The sequence below is a fragment of the Opisthocomus hoazin genome, chromosome 6, assembly GCF_030867145.1.
Source record: "Opisthocomus hoazin isolate bOpiHoa1 chromosome 6, bOpiHoa1.hap1, whole genome shotgun sequence".
Lineage (NCBI taxonomy): Eukaryota > Metazoa > Chordata > Aves > Opisthocomiformes > Opisthocomidae > Opisthocomus > Opisthocomus hoazin.
Window position 1 is genome coordinate 72644406 of NC_134419.1, and position 23883 is coordinate 72668288.

The 23883-nt window shown below is 48.9% G+C and overlaps 1 protein-coding gene across 1 annotated transcript; it reads right to left on the reverse strand.

The window, feature by feature from the left end:
- Nucleotides 1-17927: 17927 nt before the first annotated feature.
- Nucleotides 17928-22057, reverse strand: VAX1 (ventral anterior homeobox 1). Its single transcript, XM_075424318.1, has 3 exons — nucleotides 21820-22057; nucleotides 19873-20060; nucleotides 17928-18505 (listed from the first exon to the last, which is right to left on the reverse strand). The coding sequence occupies exons 1-3, from the start codon at nucleotides 22055-22057 to the stop codon at nucleotides 17972-17974; spliced, it is 960 nt and encodes a 319-aa protein (XP_075280433.1). The 3' UTR covers nucleotides 17928-17971.
- Nucleotides 22058-23883: the final 1826 nt, after the last annotated feature.

Sequence of the window (23883 nt, forward strand, 5' to 3'; positions counted from 1 at the left end):
TCATATTCGGAGGAAGAAATCGTTTGTGATGGTCTTGCAGCTCTTCCAGGTATCTGCAGAGATCATAACAAATCTATTTAAAATGTGAAATCTCTGGTTCTGTAAGTCAAAGTCAATTATGTCCCTGGCTTTGATGAGGGCAGGGTTTCACTCTGTGTAGAGACAGAGGGTTCAGGGATGGAAGTTCTCATTGTTGGCTTGTTTTATTCTTTGGAGCTGCTCCTGCAATGATTCCCCTTTTAATCAGACACATCGCTCTGGCTGTGAGGGAAGACCAGGCTCTGCAGTTCTTATTTCTATGAAAGTGTGACTGAGTCAATATGGGTTTCGCATGACCCTGCATGTTGGTAAGCCAGCCTCCAGAGAGATGATCCGTTTTGTAAGCAGCACAGGTGGGGAGAGTGGGACCAGCCAGCTGAGAGAGGGGTAGTACGAACCGGTGAAAACAGGGGAGAGATTTTAAAACCAAAAAGCTATTTTAGTTAGAAACAAGTGTCCTGTAAAGCTCTTACAAATTACCTGCTCAGCACAGTATGCAGCCAAGTGAAGCATAATGTATTGACATTTCTTGGAAAGATGAACTTCCCTTTTGTACTTAGATGCCAATTTTTATGCTGAGCTTCTGCCTCTCCTGGTAGCTCCTCATACGAGCACTCGTAGGCAGATTTTATCTACTTATGTAGTGATCAGGCAGGAAGGATACACTAGGTATGCTGTTTTCTTCTTTTCATATCTGAAGTATAGAAGACTTCTGTGTTGGTCAAACCTCATAATAAGCCCTGCATACAAAGCAAACTAAAGTTAATGGAAAGCAGAGCTTTAGCTAGTCCAGCATCATACAAATGTATTTCCTCACAAAAAGCAGCTAACCAGCCTCCTCTTGTCCTGAAAAAAAATCTTGGCATTCACAATTTGGTCCAAAAATTATGTAATTGTTTCAGTGTGTCAGGTCTAGGAAAGCTCCCCGGAACTGGTAATTCAGGTTGGTTTTGTTGGTGAGTATGCACGCAACATCTGGGCACAGCTGTTGTAGATGCTTATAGAACAAGTAATCCTTGTTCTCAAAGACATTATATATATAGAATCATAGAATCATTTAGGTTGGAAAAGACCTTTGAGGTCATCGAGTCCAACAGTTAACTTAGCAATGCCAAGTCCACCACTATACCATGTCCCTAAGTACCACATCTACATGTCTTTCAAATACCTCCAGGGATGGTGACTCCACCACTTCCCTGGGCAGCCTGTTCCAATACTTGACAACACTTTCAGTGAGGAAATATTTCCTAATATCCAATCTAACCCTCCCGTGGCGCAACTTGAGGCTGTTTCCTCTTGTCCCATCACTAGTTACTTGGGAGAAGAGACCAACACCCACCTCACTACAACCTCCTTTCAGGTAGTTGAAGAGAGCAATAAGGGTCACCCCTCAACCTCCTTTCCTCCAGACTAAACATCCCTCAGCCGCTCCTCATAAGACACATTCTCCAGACCCTTCACCAGCTTTGTTTCCCTTCCCTGGACATGCTCCAGCACCTCAATGTAGTGAGGGGCCCAAAACTGAACACGGTACTCGAGGTGTGGCCTCACCAATGCCAAGTACAGGGGCATGATCACCTCCCTGCTCCTGCTGGCCACGCTATTGCTGATACAAGCCAGGATGCCGTTGGCCTTCTTGGCCACCTGGGCACACTGCTGGCTCGTGTTCAGCCAGCGGTCGACCAGCACCGCAAGATCCTTTTCCGCCCGCCAGCTTTCCAGCCACTCCTCCCCAAGCCTGTAGAGTTGCATGGGGTTGTTGTGACCGAAGTGCAGCACCTGGCATTTGGCCATGTTGAAACCCATACAGTTGGCCTCAGCCCATTGATCCCGTCTGTCCATATCCCTCTGCAGAGCCTTCCTACCCTCGAGCAGATCAACACTCCCACCCAACTTGGTGTCATCTGCAAACTCACTGAGGGTGCACCTGATCCCCTTGTCCAGTAAGGGAGTTGTCAGCAGTGGTATTCAAACCCATGCCTCCAGGGGAGACTGCAACCTGAATGCTTGGCCTTCCTGACCCGCCACCATCCGTCAAATCCTATTAATAGAAACAAACCATGAACGTAACTACTAATAAATCTCTTCTCTGATAATAGCTCCTGCCACCAGATTTCTCACTATTGCCAGCCTGGGGCTTTTGATTCCTCCTCAGTGTGTGTTTGTGCCCTATGCACACTACTAACACTGCTTAACACTTCTTCCAAGAAAGCAGAACCACCTCAAATTTGGAGGTTTAACTTGTACAGGCAAAGAAAATCTGCCCCACTTTAGCAATACTCCTCAGTCAACAAAGACTGTGATGCCAGTTGCTGATCTCAGCCATAATTATTGAACCATTTTTTCCTTTAGAAACACACAATTATCGAATTCATTGTAGATATACTGTATGTACTAACTTAATTTTAGCCGTATAATCTCATAATGGACATCAATGAATAGAGGATTAGTCAAAACCTATTAATAAAGAGATATAACAGGCCCTCCAATATTTTCTTTCATAAGGCACAGTAAGCTTCAAGTTCTGCTTCTAGAGCCAAGCCTAAGTACGCAGCCTGAGCAGTGGGCATCGCAGTAGGGGCAAGAGGGAGAAATCACTCTACATTGTGGATTAGAAACCACTCTACCTTGCAGGTCTGACTGTAGTTTTCATTTTGCAACAACTGGTTTGTCTTAACATCTCCTTCCTTTGAGGTCACTGAGGTCCGCTTAAGGGGTGGTGTCTGAATCATGTCCCAAGACCACAGGAGTGTCTGTTTGCTTTTTCAAGGAAATCTGGGCTCTGCGTGGTTGCAAGGACTGTGATGGTGCGGGGCTGAGCTGGGGCTAATACAGCACAGCACCAGCAAGGGAACAGCAGGGCAACATCCATCCTGCACGTAAGCTGTGTATTTGCATTGCTGGTTGCAGCAGAGCAAGGATACCCAAGTCTGCAACATATCCAGACGTGATCCGTTCTAATGTGGAGAGGGCAAAGAAAAGGATTCTTCTTTTATGCATGTGTGAATACACATTTGTGTGTATAAACTTTAGGAGGAATAAAACCTTCAAGTAGTTCACATGGTAATTTGTTCCTGGTGACCTGATTCGATGCATCTGAAGTTGATAAAAACCTTCTGCTGCCAACAGTGGAGCCTGGATTTGAGTTTGGGTGAGCTGTATTTAAAAATTTATTTCAACACACATTGGAAAGTTGTTTGGAAAATGTGGACTAAGAGCAGAGAGCTAGCTAGAAGGGGAGGTTAGCTGAACATCATCTCTGTGCCACTGGGAGCAATTTAGCTGCCTGGCTTTTAAAAGTCAGCTAAGAAGAGAACGACACATCCTGAGAATTATCCAGCAGCTTTTTCTAAACATATTGCTACCAAAAGAAGACCTAACCCAAACTATTTCATACAGTTTCCATTCATCTTCCTTCCCAACACTGAGCAAATGACTTCTGATGTCCTCAGGGTCCCTGGCACCCCGTACTCCTATTAAGTCATTCCAAACACAGACCAGGGAGTTCTTTGACAAGGTCACAAAATACTGCTGAGGAAACTGCCTGCCTATCCAGCCAGCACTGAAAGCACCCAGCAGGTTCCTCCCAGCCTTGAAGAGATGGTCCAGCACCTGCAGACAGCAGACCCTAACCCGTATCCTGCAGTGCAGTGACCAGGGCAGGTCCAGCCACCCCTTCCCCTTGCATCCGTAGAAGAGCACAGACAAGAGGTTGATACAGGGACAATGAGAAGGAAGGTGGCTCCTGCAACAGCCTCTGCCGTTTGTTTCATGGGACGTTCAGTGGATCACCAGTGATTTCCTTAGCTGCCTAGAGAGCAGACTATCCCAAGGCTCATCCTGCAGGGTTTGTAATTCCCTTCTCAGAACCCAGAGGATTAATGGACAATGTCACAATAAAGAAAAAGAAAATACCAATCCGTCTCCCCAAAAACAACCCAAAACCATGAGATGGGTGGGACATAGAACTACAATGGTAGTTCTATGCCATATATTGTCTGTGGCTTTCTTAGCTGCAAAATTTCAAGGCCGTCTTCCAGGACATCCAATTTCTAACACCCATTTCAATTTCAAAGTTATTGCAGAGAATCAGTATCCTGAAAAAGGCACAAGCACACTACGATTATACAATGATGATGATGATGATGATGATTACTATTGCTTTCATGTTACAATAGGTCATAGAAAAAAGCAAGACTGGAGGTAAGAACCTTAAAAACACCCTACATCAGGTCAGAGCAATCGGAGCATGGGGTCCGGTGTTAGCTTGTGCATTGCGGTTGAGGCAGCTCTGTGTAGCACGGAGAAGTGTGGGCTGGACCACAGCAGTACTTAAGAACTGCTGGCAGAGCTGAGGGACGATAGCTGTCACTTTATTCTGCGCACTTAACTCCTATTAGTATTAATAGAGCTGCACACAAACAGTGAGAGCAGATCATGGCCTGCAGCTATTTATATATTTCTGCCTCATGTCTTGTATTTTATGGCATTGTTCAGTGGTGTCACCCATAAGCCTGCAGTCATTGTGTTTCTATTTTCACGTATAGAGGAGTGTGCATGTGAAATTTATAACAGCAAAAAGGAGGCACACATTTTGAACTGAAGTGTATTCTGCAATAAAGGAAGCAAATTTCCTTAAGTAAACGCTCCTGCTGCACAACCCCCCACTCCAAGTCTTCGTGTGGCCCCAAGAGCTGCTTTTTGTGGGCTGCTGGTGCCCTCACCATCTTGTGCAGAACTTGTTTATTTGTATTGCAGTGGCACTTAGAGCTTCCCGAGGAGTGAGGTCCATTGTGTTATGTGCTGGGCACACAGCTGAATTAGAACGAGCACGGCTTTCTATGTGAGTGCTCTAGAGAGAGAATAGATCATTAAGGTCACTTGTTTTCCTTACAGAGGCCAAGGCAGGATTGATTCCTGCATTATATTCTATGTGTGTACTTATTTTTCCTTCCCAGTTTCAAATAGCCAAGGTGCCAAGATATTACTCACTTCCCTTAGGAGAGTCTTTGGTTACCCAGATGTCTCATTCAGACAAAGTTATGCCTGAATTTTTTTAAGCCCACATTTTTCAGATTTCATTCTATTATTTCCAGCCAGGGAATATTCATGCAGAGAAGGAAGCTTGTCACAGAGGGAAAGGGGAAGGAAACCTTGGCCCCTGCCACAGCAAAGAAAGGATTGGAGAAGGCAGCCTGAGTCAACCACAGGAAGGGTCCCACCAGCTCTTTCTACCTCCACCCACTTCTAGACACTCCTGGCCATGTTTGAGACAGCACCATTGAATCCATTCAGCACTACAACATTGTCTCTATTCAGAGAAATGCACTTCAACAGGGCAACCACCCTTAAAAACAGCCCCATTGTAGCTCCTAAAAGCCTCATTGAAATCTGCGCATATAACTAGCTGCTGTTTTGTGAGTTAGCTATACTTGTGCATTACTTACTTGACAGTGAATGCTCCTTGGAGGGTTATTTTAGTTGAAATACAGGTTCTTGACGAAATGTTCCTCCTTTCTTCACCAATATCATCGTGGAGATTCATCCCTTTAGAAAGGTAATCAATATTGCTTTGTGAGCTGGGATCTGATAGGAATTTCTGCTGTTGAGGGCATCGGATCAGTGGTTTAATGAATCACCCAGTTCTGTGTCTCTCCATTTGCATGTTTACTGGGAAACAGTTTTACCTGCCTTGCCCACCAGAGAGAGACACAATCTCTCCCACAAGACCACACACGCACACTAGCCTCAGAACGCTCCTCTTGCGTGCTGTCAATAAAACAGCAAAGGCGGTTGGACTAGGAAGAGTTGCTTCTCAGGGACAAGGAGCAGTTATACTACACAATGCATTTTTTTCTGTCAAGGTGTCTTGCAGCAGCAGATTTTTTTGAAGTCTTAACAACACAAGCACAGGCTGAGAGTGCTGGCAGAGCCAGCAGCCAGACCCAGTGACACCTATTCCTCCAGATGACGGTGCAAAGCAGGGCAGGATGAAAAGACATGACAGGTCTGTGAAGCATAGTTCATGTCTATGTTTGCCAAAAAAATTTTATATCTAGTCTAAATCTACCTTCTTTTAATTTAAAACCATCACTCCTTGTCCTATCACTACAAGCCCTGCTAGAAAGTCTGTCCCCATGTTTCTTATAAGGCCCCTTTAAGACCAGGTACATGTGCATCACCGCTTCATATGGCTCCTGGCTGCAAGAGATTGTTCTGCAGAGTTGTTTGTGTGTAGCACTGAGGTGCACGCTAAGACTGGCTTCCCAGGTGTGTTAGGAAAGGCACATTCAGCCCTCAGTGAGGGAAAAAATTTCCATCTCCACTTTCAAATGAGGGGTTAAACAAACCTGTGGCAAATTTGACTGCTTCACAGAATGTGGTAATAGAGTTGATGCCATGTGGATGGCAGAAAGTGTACACGACATTGGCCAGTTGTTTGATACTGCCACTCCAAAGGCCCCAAGAATTAGACCAATTTCACACTAGAAGAGGTGCCTGTTTCTCACATTTTCTCTCACAGTTGGAGTCCTGGTCACTTGTTGATCTGCTGTCCTCATAAAATCTTTCCAGTTCATTTAAAAGTTGGCTCTCTTGTGCATTTCTTAAATTCTTTTTGAAGCTCAAGGTTTGAAATTCTCCCTTACTTCTGAGACTGAAAGGGCAAAACTGGAAACTGAGCACCTTGACCCCAAAGGCCTTATGCTGCCAAATACAGTCAGCAAGAATTTGTGGTAAATGGGGCTGTGGGATCACGCTCCAGTATAAAGTACTAGCTAAGTGATAATTCCTACTCTAAGGCTACAAAATCGTATGCTTTCCCTTCAGCTTTCTCCAATGCATCTCTACGATACAAGCTAGAAGTTCTCCACTGAGACATTTCCAAACTTCTCTTCATAAAATTTTACTCTCCACATAAAAAATGCCTGGCCATAGAAGGCAGGTAAGTTAATCCCTTCCAGTTAAGGATATCTCTTCTTTCTACATAATTTTAGAAAATACTACTGTTTGCTCTTTGTTTGTTTACAGGATAACTCATGAAAAAATGGTGCTGCCTGTATATTTATTACACAGCAGCATAGAGCAAGTTGTATTATATTAACTAGTGATCGTCTAGTGAACATTCTGGTTTAGACAGTGCCCAAGGTTCCAGCTGACCTTTAATTTGTCAGTTATAGAATATTTTGCTCTAGAAGCAAAGTTTCTTCTACATCTTTAAAAATTATTATTCATATGTGAACTAAATCACAGCACCTCAACTGAATCCTGTTGAGTTCTGGGCCTGAAATAATCCTGAATGCAGAGGAAAATTGGTCCATGCTTAATACACAGTTCTAGCTTTGGAAAGAGCTGAATTCAAGTCCTACGCTGTTTTGTGATGCAGAACTCACCAGTTCTAGAAAGTTCCTTTAGGAGTTCACCAGCAGATTAACTCTTACATTAATCAAGACTAAAAATGTTGCTTACTAGCATTGTTGTAAGATGTATTAAAAGGCAAGTAACTCATTTGATTGGTATCCCAGACCAGGCCGCCAGGAGTATATAGACTTGATATTAACCCATAAACAGTTGGGTAATCCCCACGCTGTGCTGCCTGCCACCACCTGCCAAGTCATACCCGGCAAGTACAGAAGGCCCTCGCCCTGTTAATGCGAAGCTGATAGACAGGAAGCAGATCATATGAAAAAACTTCATTTTACATCAGCTGAATTGTATTTTCTCTTTCTTCTAACACTTGTGACCTCTTGCATCTAATGCTGCAGATCTTCTCACACCGAGAACTTACAAGGGGACATCTAATAGTTCTTTATGAAAATGTCTAGAAAATCCTAGCTGAAAGTTTTGTTTACTTTCTGCCTTTAAATCTTAAGCAATAAAGTTCAGAGTAACCAAGGTAAGAAAGACTCCGCTTTCCACCAAAGTCTCCTGCACAAGAGCCATCTCAGGATCCTGATCTGAAAGAGACAGTATTTCCCATCTCTAACTTTAGGAAGCCACATGATGAGGCAGAAATACTTCCTCAGGGACCCCTCTGTGCTGACGTAGCTTTCAAGACAGAGGTGACTTTATGCATTTCTTCATTTTGTGCTATCAAAAAGTCTGCCCTGACTTGCTCTGCTGTTGGGATTCTCGCTACTTTGGCCAGCACAAATGGACATTGCAAAATTATCTTTATCACTGCAGATTTTTTTTGTGTTACTTGCATATCCACACCAATCAGCTATGGAGTAGGGGCTGTTTCAAGGATTCTTCATAACAGAAGCATGCGTATGCATAAACACAGCCAGATATTAAACATCTTGGAAACTCTCAAACAAGTGAACTCTGTAAATCTTTTTTTCATTAATATAATCCCGTAGGAGTCAGTAAGGGTGTTTTATAATGGTGGTGTGCCCACATGCATCTAGAAGGGGGTTTATATGCTCTCTAGGCTGTGTAACCAAATGAACAGGTAGAAAATTATCATTTATCTTGCTTTTAACATAAACTAGCATTACGGTTCATTAAAGGGCTTGAACTTCTGGCTGTAGAGTTTTCAGCATTTACTATATGCTCAAGGATTGAAAAGCTGTGTATTATTGTTATTCGTATTAAAGCAGTGCTTACTGACTGGTCTAATTATGCAAATGCATAGCAGGAGAGAGTTTCTACCTGCAAATCCTATAGTATAAACTAAATGAGAGTGGGAGCAGAATGCAAAAGGAAAGCAAATGGGCAAAGTGGTAGAACTGGAGCTCTTTGATTGCCAGCCAAGGTCTGCACATTCTGGCCCCACCAAATCTGTTATAATGTGATACTTTCTAGCAGAATTTTCCTCGTAGATCTGGAAAGAGCAACAAATGCTTCTAATTAAGGGTCTTGATTGCCTATAGGTCTTCGAAGTCTCTTGCAAGGGACGTCAAGGAGATGAGCTTGCTCCTGTTGACTGGGGTAGGACAAAACTGTGTTTTGTGTACATTTGGGTTACCTGGAGGTTAGGAAGCCCGGTAGCATGGTTCCAGTCATAGGGCTGAATTAAGCTGACCAACCTGCCTGACGAAGACGCGCGGTGTGCCAACAGCAGGCTGTCGCAGCAACAGAGTCTTTCAGCTGAAATAATTTTCCCTTTGCTAAATTCTCTTCGCTGATTAAAGAGATTCATGGTGCGATGCCTCACCCCCAACCTCCAACTCCAGCTTTAGTAAGAGCTGCTTCACCGCTACAGGCGTGTTATGGGATGTCTTCAAATCGCTTCCATCAAACTCCTTTTCACGCTGACCTCGACTCCAGCCCACGCCCGGTCGACCCCCGAGTGCCGTAGCCCGCTGTGTGTTTCCCACGGTAGCCCGGGGTTGAAGCCTCGGGGGATGTTTGCAGCTCGGTACCCCCTGTGGGGTCTCGAACCCGTGGTCGACCCCGCCCCGCGCGGCCGTGGGGCCGCCGCTGTCCGCGGTGCTGAGCGGCCCCGGGGTTCCGGGCTGTGCCGCCGGCGGGGCGAGCCCCCGCACCTTCCGCGGCTCCGCAGACCGACCCCCCCAGTGTGGGCTGGCTCCTGCGGGAGCCGCGTCTCCCTGCGAGGAAACGGGGGGGGCTTGCGCCGGTGGGGCTCCCGTTGCGCCGGTACTGGTGGCCAGCAGAGCCGGCAGGCCACGGATACGTTGTCGGCTCTCAGCCGTGGCTAAAGGAAAGGCTGTGCCTGGTTTTTGTAGCATCACCGGTGCTCAGGGCACTCTTGCAGAAAAAGAGGATAGCCTTTGTCTGAAATTGTTATGCCCTGAGGCCTCATCGGCTCAGCTGGTGCTCTGGAGGGTTGCGCTGTATCTTTCCACTTAGCGTCACGTGTCTGACTGTCCAGAAATAACACGCAGAAATTTAGCTAGAACGTTAGAAAATTTGTCATAGCTATAGATAACAAGACAAATTTCAAACCTTAGATTTTGTACTAATTATATCCAAATGGATGTGAGGGTCATGAAGAAGTTTTGAGACAGCAACACCATCCCATCCTAGAAACAGCACTCACTGTCCCCCAGAGCCCACAAAAGGTAAACACACACTCAAAACTCCGGTTTGCAGGAATAGATTTCTAGAGACATATTCTGAGTAGCAGTATTTGAGCATCTTCCATCAGAATGAAAATATTGTTGTTGACTTGTTTTTTGAAATAGATTTATAGTAAATACCATAGTCATTGAGTTTCATCTTTTCCCTATTGATCCAGCCTCCTCAAATGAATTTCACGTATTTGTTCTCAGTGTTAAACATACTTCTTATAAATTCAAGATGTGCCATAGACAAGTTTCTACTGCCTGATTAGATGGCTGTTTCTTCTTTTATTTATACATCTTAGACATTGCTTCTGTGAAGGTCCGTGCATACAGTACAAGGCATTTCCCTTGAGGAGCTTTGCCACTAAGTCTGACTACCACAGTTCTGGATGGAAACTTCAGGAGCTTAAATTGGAGATGAAATACAGACTAATATATAAACTGGAAATATGCTTATATAACTGGTACTTTCCCTTTACAGCAGATAAATTCCATGCTTAAAAGTTTAAATCAATTCCTCTGGATTTCCCCCCACTTGGCCCCTCTAATGAAAAAGACAAGTTATTCTGAACACGAAGGGCCTGCAACTAGGACTGAAGGCAGTAAGCATCAGTATCACCTATGAAGATCATCTTCTCACAAAGCACCATCTAAACTCTATGTGACAAGGGATCTGATTTCACCAAGTAAAGGCAATAGGAGAATTGGCAAGCGGGACAGAAGCAAACACACAAAGTTTCTTAGGATCATAGGCTTAGTAAAAGGCACCTAATTCATGCATCTCACGCTATTTTCCCTAAGACCATCTTAGAAGTATGCCAGTGGAGGAAAGTGTTAAATATTTAAGTGGGAGTAAATATCAGATCTTTTGGTAAATAACAATAATGACAGTAAGAATATCTCAGAAGCCACAATGCACTAAAAAATAATAAGCATAATCCCTTTCATTAAAAATGTTTCACTCCGTGGGGCCAGTAATCCAAGACTGTTTCCATAAGGCTCTGTTGTTTTAACAGCTGTGGTCGCGGTATAAAGTTTCACATTTGGAGCTTGAGCACAATTAAAGTCCCCCTCAACACCTGATGAAATGGGTTCTTATTTACTAATTCACCCAGTAATTAGCTGGTCTTGAGGATGTTCACGATGCTGTGTCCAGAGGAGTATAGAGATTATCCTGGAGTGCGCACTCAGGATGCCTTGGATTGTCTATTTATCCCTCCTTCACTCTTTATGGCAACGAACACTTTATACTCCTACCTACTTCTGATTTCCATTCAGGATTTACTTTATGAAAACTTATGTTTAGAAGCCTCAAGGAGATTAGGACCATCTAGTGGTAGGCACAGCTTAGAGGTTTAAATTAAAGAGACCAGGCAGCAAAAGAGGGAACGGAGGAAAGGTCGGGGCTGGTGAGAGGGAATGACTGCTAGCGGCGAGTTGGAGTTGACTATGGCAGGTGTGAAATCTTTGGTCACAGTTTTGCTTCACCTTTGTTGAAGCGAGAGGATATACCGATACCTCCTCCTACGCAGCTTTAGTTGAGTATCAGTATTCCCAATTCAGAGGAAAAGCAGCGAGAAACTCACTGGCCAATGACTGACAGTGCTCTTAGGATCAGACAGAAATTGTGACAGAAACAAGGACTGATCTCCTGTTCGCAGTTTCAGGCTAGGGGCTACGTTACAGGGACATCATTCCACACTTCTGTACATGCACCATTTCGTCCTTCATTTTCTTCTCTCTCTGACCACATTTCTGTAGAAAGGGTGAGGACTTGTTTCATCTGACCTTTCTTATGGTTATCTTCAACTTTTTCCCAGATGTGGTCTCAGTAACTTTCCTCATCTCTCTGTGTTCTGGCTGGCTTCCTTCCCAATGTCCAGTCTGAATCCCTGAAGTCACAGCTCCTGACTTGCCTACTTGATGCTTGCCAGCATAAGTTTCTAACACTCCTCTCCCCATCATCTTTTCTGTGCACTAAAATAAGACAAACAAAATTGTGAAAGGGAGTTTAAAAGGACAAGAACTCCATGAGGTTTCCTTTGCAAAATTTTCTCCAGATTGATCACTGTGCAGCAGGGTTAATAGGAAGAGAATCACAGAATATGCCAGGGATACTCACCTTAGAAACTCTTCAAATTCACGTTAGCATTCATTTTCTTTTCTTTCGGGGACAGAAGTGAAAAATCAGTTTCCCTTTGGTTTTCTGTCCATGCCACAGTTTGTTTTTCATGCACCTTCGGTGATGTTCTGCTGCGTTGTAAGCAGAGGTTTCTACTGGATAGATGTACCCTGTTCCATGACAAACTTTGTGTACCAGCCTTGTGTGGATTGGGCTGTTTGGTTTGTCCTCTGCCACCTCTGGTTCCCTGGCTGGCTGCTTCAGCTGAAAGACAGAAAACACATTTCATTCACCCAGGCTGTGACAGCTCAGCAGATGAGGCCTGTGAGCCGGTCTGCTTGCGTTGGCCAGAACACCATGTGCCAGGTAAAGTTTTGTATTCTGGGTGAATCCTTACAGGTGTGATGTTTTCGTTGTTGCTCACAGCAGGGGGATGGAGCTGAAGAAAGGGCTGCAGATAGCTGAAGAGAAAAAGGCTCTGGGAATTTATTACTTTGTTTTTTCACAGGAAGAATAAGAAAGAAAAGGCAGAACCTCTTGGCAAACAGTCACATTAAGTGCAGTTCGCAAGAGCTGTGTATGAAAAGAAGTTGAAAGGGTTTTGATTGTTCGTGTAGAAAGGAGATGAAGAAGATGTAACATGGTAAAAAAGAATTAAAAAGGACAGGGTTGCAGCAAGTAGCTTGGGAACGTCTGTTCTGCTGCTTCTAGTGACGGAACTTGGGATTATTCATGTTAATAAACAGTAGAAAATGAATATACAAAATGTAATAATTTTTCTTCTATATATGATTGACTGTGGAACTCGCTCCACTAGAAATATTTAAGACTTAAGATTCAAATTAGAATTAGTCACTTGCATAGGTATGAAGCACAGCATTAACAGTAGCAACTACATATAGAAATAAAATAAAAACTGCACTTAAGTTTCTCAGCAATTATGAGAAGCAGCAAGGTGGGGAGTAAACTGCTTATTAGAGAGTCCTCACATCTGAGTCAGAGACGTTTCGTGCCGGCTTCTGCCTGCCAGCACTCTGGACCATGGCTATGGTCCGGGGTCACTGTTTAGATTACTGCTGCTGCACGGACAGCATCGCATCGATGTATTTCACTTTAGCTTCCCTGGTAATTTTGTTAAACACTTGCCAGTGACTGTGACTTGATTCTGTTCAAGAGTTATTCTTCTGAAGTGTTTTTCTTTTCTCTGAAGAAATAAAATACTCCGAAGTTAATCAGGGACCTCGTGTGCTTTTTTACATGTCGCAGGGTCATGTATCTTGGGCTGATGACAGGGTTGCAAATGGAGACAAAGTGGTCAGAGGCTGCGCTAATCCCTGGCATGAGGGATATGGAGGAGCAGCAAATAAAGCAGGGCCCTGTGTTAAGTGGGTGGGCAAATGCTTTTGAAAAAATCCCCTAAATAGACTAATTCGTCTTTTCCCTATGTGGACCTGGCTAACGTTGTTTTGTGTTCACCTGGGGCGCTCTGGATCTGACCCTGGGAGTTCTGCCTTCCTGAGAGCCACAGGACCAGGCACTCTGTCCATGCACCTGTGAAAATATTCCTTGCGTTTAGCTGAACACACTGAAACAACCCACGCTGCCCTCAGCCTTTGTTGTTGCCTGCTCCTCCGGAGTCCTACGGGTAGCTGCTGCTAAAGGAAAGTTTGAGGAAGTCTGCATGCCATGGAAATACTTCCATGGTTTCCTTTAAAAAATCATTACAGAGTAAGATTCAGATGTTGTTTATTTGTTTTCCTATGAAATATTCCCACCCCTCACACTCATGCGTCCTCCCCCGGCATAAGCCCAATATTCCTCCATTTGAGCTCAGATGCCACGGTGATGGGCGCAAATAACGACACCACAAGAGATGCAACAAAACCTTTCAGCAGCAAGTAGCTTCGGGAAGGTGGTTTGTGTTCATTGCTCCAGTGGAATGGAATTTAGCATTTCAATGAAAACGAGCAAGCAGCGTCTCTGGGCAGTGCATGGATTCGGAACAGCTTTGGTGTAGTTGGCAAAAAAAAAAAGGAAAGAAACAGGGCTATTATTTATAATCAGATTTCTGATTCAGGCTCACTGTATACATGGACATGCGTATGCGTGATTTTTAACTTGTCCTACGCAGTGACACAGTTACAGGTGGTATTCCCTCCCTCTTTTTACAGAAATCAGATGAACATGTTTTAGTTGGTTCTCCTGTAAGAAAGGAGGGGGTTTAGGCACTCAGGAACCCCGCGCATTTGAGATGCTGGAAGTTTCAGAGGAAACAACAAATTGCCTCCTTCCCCGTTGGGGTCCAAGGTTTTGACCCGAGTCACAAGCAGAGACTGAAACAGGACGGTGCTAACCCTGCACGGGAGGGGAGAGCCTGCGGCTTTTGCTCTGACCTCAGCGCAGAAGCAGCCTCCGGTACAGCCGTGGGACAGGTGGAATTTGAAGGAGACAGGAAAAAAAATGAGTAATGTCTCGAAATATTTATTTTACTTGAATACTTAGACAAGAGCTCTTCACATCTCAGGGCATGTCCTTATTTGGAAATATTCAGAAACAATTAATAATAGAAGGAATAGGAATATAAATGTCTAGCTCTTCTACTGAGGAGGGCTGCAAAGCTGTAAAATAAGGATTTCTGCCTTAGTGCAGACAATTTAGCTTGGCGATGGCTTGAATTTCCTTAGGTGAGGAGCAAAGAGCTTACACTGACCACAGCTCCAGCTCTGGGACTGCAGCTCAGGCAAGCGACCAGGGAAAAAGGGCCTCACGGTGCCTGTGTGAGGGGGCAGGAACCCCCCTGCTGTCTCCGTTTAAAAAAAAATAAAGAATATCAGAGAAATCCTCTTTTTAGATGAAGACACCTGAGACTCCTCCACACTGGCGTTCCCCACGGGTCACGGTGCAGCGGCAGATTTGGGCGATGAAGTGGCCCCATCTCAACGGCAGGAATGTCCCCGCAGGAGAGAGCGAATTCACCACGCAGGACAGCCCCACGTGGGTTGGGGGAGCCCGGGGAAGGTTTGAGGGGTGGCAATTGCCTCCTTGGCCAAGGCAACCCGGGTCAGGGCTCCTCTCTTTGTCCGGGGCCGCCGGTGATGCTGTGCAGTCCATGCAGCCAAGGCAGAAAACTATCCTCTCCCCCAGAGTATCCCTGGAAGATCTGTTTTGCCATGCTCAGCTCTTTTCTTTTAAACACCGCTTCCCTTCCCCTCCCCTTGAAGTTTTTCAGTCTTGACCAGCGGTTTCAATGTCACGTCTTCAAATGTCACCTGCCATCCCCTCCTTCACTCGGGGTTGTCCTTCCCCAGATCATTTCTACACACTTCAAAAAAAACCAAAAACCAAAACCCAAATCACCATCGCCGCCACATCCGTCCCTCTGAATCCTGAGCCGTGCGTCTGCCCCAGGCTGGGACGGGCTCACGGCAAAGCCCAGCGAAGGCGGTGCCGGGGTCCGCTGGCCGGCGAGCAGCCGGTGCCACGGAGCGGCGGGCGGCTTGGCCTGGGGAGCCGCAGTTCGACGCCTCGCTGGGGCCCTGGAGGAGCCAGGGCCTTGGGGGGGGGGGCCTGAAAAACACAGGGTCTGCCCTGCACTAGCTTCCCACCAAGGGACTCTCGGGGCTGGGCTGTCGAACAGGCTGGCAGCGAGAGCTGCTTAGAAAATACTCATAAATACCCATATTTATGCACACGAGCATATATAGATATGTGCATGTATGTTTATATGTGCTCATATCGATAGATGCAGATACGCAGAGGTGTGTGCGCACCCCGGAGTGCCTGCCAGGCCGCGGGCAGGAGGAGAGGAGTGGAGGGGAGCAGCCGGCTCGCCTCCCCACAGAGGGCCACGCTGCCATGGCCACGGGTGGGGGATCGGCTACGGGTGGGGGGGATCGGGCCCGCGGGGCCAGGGAGCGCTGCGAGCGCTGGGGCGGCGGCAAGGAGGGGACCCGGGGTGCCCCAAACTGCCCCGGGAAGAAGAGACCCTGCCGCAGGAAAGGGACTTCAATTCCCCACCTCCCAACCCCTCCCAATCCTCCGCTTCAAAATTAAAAATAAAATTTTAAAAAATAAAAATTCGGGAGGGTTACATACGAATAGGATTTTTTTTTTTTTGCAGCGCACATGTTAGCTGAAGGCAATTTGGGTGCTATGAATATAAGACGAAAATACACCTAAATCCGTCATCATATAGATATAATATATTTCACTCTCACCACATAAATACAAAACATCCAAATATCCAAAACATTCAGAACAAAAGTTAGTAGCAAGGGCTCAGCGCTCGATTCATTCATTATTTTTTTTGACTAGTTGCCTAGAAACTTCAGACGTAAATAATTTACAATAAAATTACTATTTTCTTTCTGTCCAGCTCCTTCTGTCCAGTTCTGGTCTATAATTAATTCTATACACTACAGCAACCATTCCACTTTTTGTAAATTTTTTTTTTTTGGTTACAGTTTGGTGGCACGTATTTATACAGTTTGTAAACGCCATGTGTTAAAGTTTAAAGAAAGAAAAGAAACTTAAAACCAAAGTAAAGATTTTTCTTTTTTTTTTTTCCAAAGAACTAACTAAGTACAGCATCCCTTTTCTGGCAAATTCAAGTACCGCAATTGAACAGGAAATATTCGATCCCGAATACTGGCAGGTGAAATACATACGCTTGTGGAGAAAACAGCAGTAAGAATTATGAAGGGGGAAAAAAAGCGGTCGTTACATAGATGTATTTTAAAGTACAAAAATAACAACGAAAGATACGCTTTTTATATTTCACGTTCGTTTTAAATGAAGTGTGAGCGATATACGAGAGAGTTATTTTATGAGGAAGGAAGGCTAAATATTGTTTTGATTATTTAGATGCGCACAGGTATTATTTGGAAAAATCAAATAGGGGGGGAAAAAAATCGGAAAAATTACCGTCGCGACAGATCTGGATGCAAATCGAGTCGCGACTTCCATTATTTATCTGCAGATTTGTTTTTGCAGATTTGCTTTTGCGGAGAAGGTCCGCAGGACTGGCCCGTGGGAATGCAAAAAAAAAAAAAAAAATTATATATATATAAAAAAGGGAAAAGGGGGCGTTGTGTTCTCTGGAAGGGAGAGACAGTTTTATTCCCAATCTCTGCAGCCACTGGCTTCTGTCTCCCCGCTCCGCGCGGGTGTTTTCAAGGCAGTCCGGCCCGGCCCTTCCCACATTCAAGATTTATGGTGAAAAAGCAAAGTTGCCGGAGGTTTTCCTGGCTGGCATTAAGGGCAAACGGCACGGAGCGTAGTGCAGAGAGGGTGGGTGAAGGGGGGGGGGGGCGGGGGCACAGGTGGAGCCCCCAAACCTTTGTGCTTAGGAGTCCCCGCGGCCCGGGGCGGGGGGGGTGACGGGAAGAACCCGGGCATCACCGGGCAGCTCCATCCCGAATCCCGCTCCCTCGCCGGGAGCCGAACCGCGCCCCGTCCGCTCTCCCGCTCCGTCCCTTTCCTACCGGTGTCCAAGCAAGCGAACAGACAAACACCCCCCGCCATCACGGACAGGCGGACCCGCGGGCCGGGGAGCGCTGCGGGAGCTGCACCGCTCTCCCGGAAGGGGGGGTCCGCGCTGGCCCCCCGGTCCCGGCCGCCCCCTCCGCTCCGCTCCGCTCCGCCCCGGCCCGCGGAGGGAGCCGCGCCGCGGGGCCGGGCAGGCGGCGGCGGGGGAAGGGGGGTGGGGGGGGGTGCCGCCCGTCCCATAAATACCGCCACAAACAAGAGACCATAAATATAAATACGGGGAAGTTACTTAGAGTCAGTCCAGTGCTTTTTTCTCAGCGCTCTCTTTATTGTTGGTCCGGGAGTAGGGCTCGAAGGCGGACGAGCTCAGGTAGCGGGCCGACAGTTCCTGCAAGTTGCCCGCCAGCGAGCCGGCCACGGCCAGCGGCGCCGAGGAGAGCCGCCCCGCCACCGAGCCCAGCAGCGCGGGCACCGGCAGCCCGAAGAGCCCGTGCCCGGCGGCGGCGGCCGCTCCGTGCAGCGCTGCCGGCGGGGGGGGCCCGGCGGGGCCGGCGGCCGGAGGGTGCGGGGAGCCGCCGCCGGGAGCGGCCCCCCCGCCGCCGCCGCCGCCCGCCGCCAGGCCGGGCCCCCGCAGCGCCGAGCCCAGGGCTCCGGTGGAGCAGGGCGGCAGGAGACCCGGCAGCCCCGGCGGGGAGAGCAGCCGGCCTTGCTCCAGCAGCCGCAGGACGCTGCAGGTGGCGGCGGTCTCGGACACCACCGACCGCAGCTCCGAGTCCTTGCCCTGGTCCTTTTTCTGCTTGGTGCGCCGATTCTGGAACCAGACCTTGACCTGCGGGCCGGGGAGAGAGGCAGGGTCAGCGGGGTTGAGGGGGGGGACCGGGCGACCCCCGCCCGGCAGCCCGGGACCCCGGCGCGGCTCTGCGGGGTGGGGTGCGGGAGGGCTCCTGCCAGGCGCTTGTCGACGGGGAGGGTTCCAAACACTCACAAAGCGCCCCCCCCCCCCCAAACCTGGCTGCCCCCCGCTCCGGGGAGGAGCAGAGGGGAACCCGGGAGCCCTCGGCTCGTTTTACCGCGCCGTGCCTTGAGCCCGACCCGTTTCGCCGCACGCAGGTAGCTCCCCGCGGGCCGGGCCCAGCCCTTTCCCCGCCGCTTGCTCCGAAGCCGGCTCAGCCTGAGCCCCGGCACCGCACACCGCGGCCCCGCTCGCCGGGACCCCGCGCTTCCCCGCTGCGACGGCAGCTCCGAGCTTCGTCCCCGGCCTCCCGGCGTGGACGGTCTCGCTCCCTTCCCTCCCCACCCGACTTAAACAATATCGAACTTCAAAAAGGAATCCAAAAAAATAACGAAACCACCCCAAAACAAAGCGGGAAATACCGGTGGCGGCTGCTGTGTCCTCCGAGCAGTGCCATTCCCACCCGGCTAAAAACGCCAATTAGCTGCTCGGGGAGGGGGGGGGGGGGGGGTGTTCTTCTCGCACGATATTTTGCAGAAATACCAAACCGGCTTTCTGAAGTTCGGTCTTTTCGGACGCTTCCCCGCACTCTCGAGTGGTTTTCACGCGCCGGACAGCCCGCTCTGCTCTGCTCTGCCCGACCTCGCGGCTCGAACCCGTGTCCAGACGGGGAGCGCGGCGGCCTCCCCTCGCCGGGTTTCGCGGGGATCTCCCGCTCGCTGCGGGCCGGGAGCGGCGCGGCCTCTGCTCGCTTGGCCCCGGCCGCAGCCGCGCAGCTCGGCCCGCACCAGCCCCTCAGAGCCGCCGGCGCCGAGCCCCGGCCCGGGAAGGGGGGGGGGGGGGGGGTCGGCTGCGTGGCCGAGCTCCCGCCGGCCCCTCGGGCCTCGCCGTGCGCAGACCCACGCGGCGTGCGGGGACACGCACGACTGTGGAGGGTCCCCCCACTTCCCGCACGGAGTCACAGGCCCCTCGCCGGGACCCACGCACCCCTCAGCTCCATCCCGCAGGCGGGCAGCGCGCCCACCCAACCCCCCGCAACCCCCCGCGGACCAGACACGCGTGGGCACCTCGGAGGCGGCCTCCGCCTCCCGGCAGCGCGGTGGCGCGCAAGAGGCGCGCAAGAGGCGCGCAGGGCCGGCCCACGCGTGGGGAGCCGGACCGGGGAGGGAGGGGGGGGTCCCGCGGAGGGGGTCGTGGCCGGGGCAGGGCACGGCAGCCGTGGGTCCCCGTCGCTCTGGGGCTACCTGAGTCTCGGAGAGATTGAGCTGGCGGGCGAGCTCGGTGCGCTCCCGCCCCACGACGTACTGGCAGCGCTGGAACTCCATCTCCAGGCGGTAGAGCTGCTCGGCCGTGAAGGAGGTGCGGGTCCGCTTGGGACGGTCCAGATCAAGCCCCTTAGGCAGAATAATCTCTCGGATTGAACCTTTGGCATCTGGCAAAGAAAGGCGCGGTCAGCTTTGCACACGCGGGCACACGCTCCTCTCTCTTCTTTTTTTTATTTTCCTAATTTATTTTTATTTTTTATTTTTCCGCCGCCAGCGCCTTCAAAGCCGAGACCCGAGTCAGGGTGGAGCACAGTCCCCGAGTCCGTTGAACTGCACCTGGCCGCTACACCCGAGGAAGGGGGGGAAAAAAGCCAAAACCCTCCAACAACAGAGAAGGAAGGAGGGGGCGGTGGGAGCCCAGGGCGCTGGAAAATCGTCCCCTCAGCCCTTTGGAAAATTGGCTCGAATATGTGGCACTGAGAGTACGAGGCTGCGGCATCACCCGAGGCCCTTCTGGGAGGCTGGGGAGAGATCCTCCAGGCCGGGCTTTGTGCCTGGAGCGCAGGGCTACTCTTTGTTCCCCCCCAGGCTCCGGGTTAGGGCTTGCTGGAAGCCGCCACACACCCCCCGCCGCCCCCCAAAATATACTATTTTTTTTTTTCAGAACAAGTTTCCCATGCGAAAATGAAAGCGGGCAGGAGCTTCCAGGGCAGCGACAGCGCAGCCCCGGAGCTGGCTGCCTGCCCACCGCCAACGTGGGGACACCCCCAGCCCACCCAGCAGCCCGGGGAACGCGTCCCCTTGGCAAAGGGGAGAAGAAGGAGGGGGGGAAAAAATCCCCAATACTCCCACAAAACCAAACACAAAAACCAAAGCACTGGTGCCGTGAATCAGCACCGAACAGCCCACAGAAACCTCACTTTTCTGGTAGCCCCAGCTGAAAGCAAGCGGGACAAATCTTATTAACGCGACTGTCAAGCTAGAGCCGGATTCGCCTTACATTAAAGGCTTCCCAACTTTGCTTTCCGTAATTTTACCTCCTCGGTACCTTTTACGCCGGAGACAGCCACATCATTTTAATCCGACCCTTCTCTGGGTCAATCGGTCGCGCAAGGATTAATTATTGTTTACGAGGCCTTCTTCGCGCTGATTTTGTTCCGATTCTGTTCTCTCCCTCCTCCCCCAAACCGCACCTTCATAAACCTGAAATTTCTTCAGGGCTATTTTTCTTTTTTGTTTTTTGTTTGTTTTTTTTTTTTTTGTTTTTGTTTTTTTTTTAAAGGGGGTAGGTATACAATAATTTAATTAGTTTAGCCTGGGAGGGACACGAGGGTTGAGGAAAATAAAACGTATAACTATTTAAAAAAAAAGCCCATCGTCATCCCTCCGTTGTTTTTAAGGCTGATGGTGATTTAAAAATCTCTCTCTCTGCTGGGATGGTGGGCGCGGGGAGAGGGGGCATGCGGGAGCCCCTGCCCCCCGGAGAGGACCCGCCTGCCTGCTCCGCCAGCCGGGTGGGCACCGCAGCCCCGCGCCCTTGTGCGGGGGGAAGGCGTGTGGGATTCGCGGGCGCGGAGGGAGCCGGAGGGCACCTGCACCCCGAGAAAGCTGCAAAGCCAGGGGCGGGGAAGAGGGAATAAAACCCCCAAAAATAAAGCGGGGTCGGCCCTGTGCGGGGCAAAGCCAGGGAGCAACGGCAGCGGCTGAACTTTCCCCGCTGGCGGCGATCCACGGCGATCCAGGAGGGCTGGAGCGGGGCTGCGGGGCCCGGCCCGGCCGCGGTGGGGGGGTCTCTCCCCCGGAGCCGAGGGAAGGTCCTTGCAGAGCCGGGGACGGACCGAAGGCAAAGCCACAAAACAAACAGCTCTCCCGGGCGTGAACGGAGCTCACCTTCCCCCACCCGCGCGAAATCCCCCCAGCTCCTACCTCTGACCAGGATCCTCCTGCAATAGTCCGGGTCGGCCGAACTAGATTTACTTTTATTACAATCTTCCGTAGCTGCAGAGGCGGAAAAAGTCCCTTGCTGATCCTTCAAAAAAGAAGTAGAAATATTTCCTTCAGACCCTTTGCTGTCCTTGCCCTCCTTATGTCCGTTCTTCGAGACCCGGTTAGCTTCAGTCTCTGAACCGCATCTAACGTCCATTTTGTCTTGTTTCCCAAACATGTAGTGCAATAAAAGCAAAACAAAACAAAACGAAAAAAAATACAGAAGAGTAGAAGAAGAAGACGAAGTCTATGCTGGATATTGCACGGCTTAGGGTCAGATCGGTGGGGATCTGTAAAGCACCTTGAGTAAGGAAGGTCGGGTTTTATCCCACTGGAAAAGCAGCGGCTTCCTCAGTCCCAGCGTCCTAATGTGACTGTCCAGCTTCCCAGAGCGCCCAGTGATCAGGTACTCAACAGTACAACTCTAAAATGATTTAATGTCTGCCTTATTACAGAGACATGTAGTTGTTAGACACACAGAGGGACGCGCACTCGCTGTTTCAATTGATTACGGGTAATTTTGCAGCCTCCACATTTAGGTTACCTCATGAATACACTAAATTGTTTGGATAATATATCAGATCGTAATGGATGGTTTGTGTGCTTGTCCCCAATCAAGTAGAGTTTAGCCAGTGAATAAACTGAAATGATTGGTCTTGCTTTCAGGAAACACACAATCAAAAGACTGAGACTTCCAGAAAAAAAAAAAAAAAAAAGGAGGAAAAAAGGGGGGGGGGAGACGAAAAAAAAAAACTTTTGACAAGATTCACCCTGAATTGTTAGCACCATTAGCAGCCATTATTAACTTTCTTCAGTATGCCTTTGACCTCCCGATTATATAGTGGCTTTCTCCAAAGCACGCCAAATAAATCTGAATAAAGCTGCTAGGAAGGGCTGGAAAAATGCAGTTGTAGGGGGGTGGAAAAAAAAAAAAAAGCCCCCTGAATTCTAAACAAACAAACAGATCCCCAGCACGAACACACACAAAAAGTTCTTCCTTCAAGCAGGTCTCTCCAAGGAAGCAGGTTATCTTGGCCAGCAGAAATCCTCCTTAACACATCTCCCCACAGACAGCCATCTTAAACTCCTACCTCTCCTTATTTCAGTCCCGATACTTGCTTTTTGTGCTTCTCCCTCTGTGTGTGTGTGTATGTGTGCGTGCATGTGTGTGTGCTAATTCTGCACCTTCGCAAACACTGAACCTATTCGCAGAGCCTGCTCATTGAAAAAAAAAAAAAAAGAAAGAAAAAAAAAAAGCCAGCTTTGTGTGCAGTGGATCCGGGAGGGGGGAGAAAGGGAGAGGGGGAGAAAGAGGGAGAGAGGGAGGGAGAGAGGAAGGGAAGGAGGGAGAGATAGCCCGTGAAAAATCTCAACTGCGTGATCCACTAAAGGATAAAAAAGTTTTACTCTAGCTATTTCATTGTCTCTGCTACAATATCTTTGAGAACCGCAACAGCCAGTAATCCAATAAGACCATTGATTAGGCTACAATGATTCAATTCAAGCAAATGGCCTTGTGCAAAGAGCATGCTCCAGTCCTTCTTGTCACCTTGCAGGGCAGAAGCCCTCTTCATGCTGCTCTCCTTATTCATTCCTTTATGGGAAATGTAGAGCAAAAGGAGTGAAAGATGGCAATTATCTAATTGGACTATTAACAAACAATTCTCTGAGTGTGGCTGTCTGGCAGTGGTTCTTGGGCGAGGTGAAAGGCCACATGTTGCACTGGCCCCATTCACAAAGAGTTTAGGGGCCTGAGAGAGAGAGAAAGAATTTTCCCTGAGAATTTTTCACACAAACGCCAGAGTATCCATCAGGCATGCTCCTCTCCGCCTGGTCCTCCGCCTGCCTGGGCCGCTGCCTGGGAATTTTACCCACCTGAAGCAGGCTGGGGCAGCTGTGCATTTTGCTGCGGACGGTATCGGCGGGTAACAGCAGAACGTGGTGCCCTTGCCAGGGCTGCTCAGCCCCACGGGTCTCATCCTGCTTCCGCTGGAGGGACAACAG

What these genes read in the sequence shown, in the direction of transcription:
- VAX1 (XM_075424318.1), bottom strand. Translation starts at nt 22,057, where the DNA reads ATGTTTGGGAAACAAGACAAAATGGACGTTAGATGCGGTTCAGAGACT. An exon ending in CAGGAGGATCCTGGTCAGAG is followed by an intron (nt 20,061 to 21,819) that starts GTAGGAGCTGGG and finishes TTTCTTTGCCAG; the next exon opens with ATGCCAAAGGTTCAATCCGA. An exon ending in TCAATCTCTCCGAGACTCAG is followed by an intron (nt 18,506 to 19,872) that starts GTAGCCCCAGAG and finishes CCCGGCCCGCAG; the next exon opens with GTCAAGGTCTGGTTCCAGAA.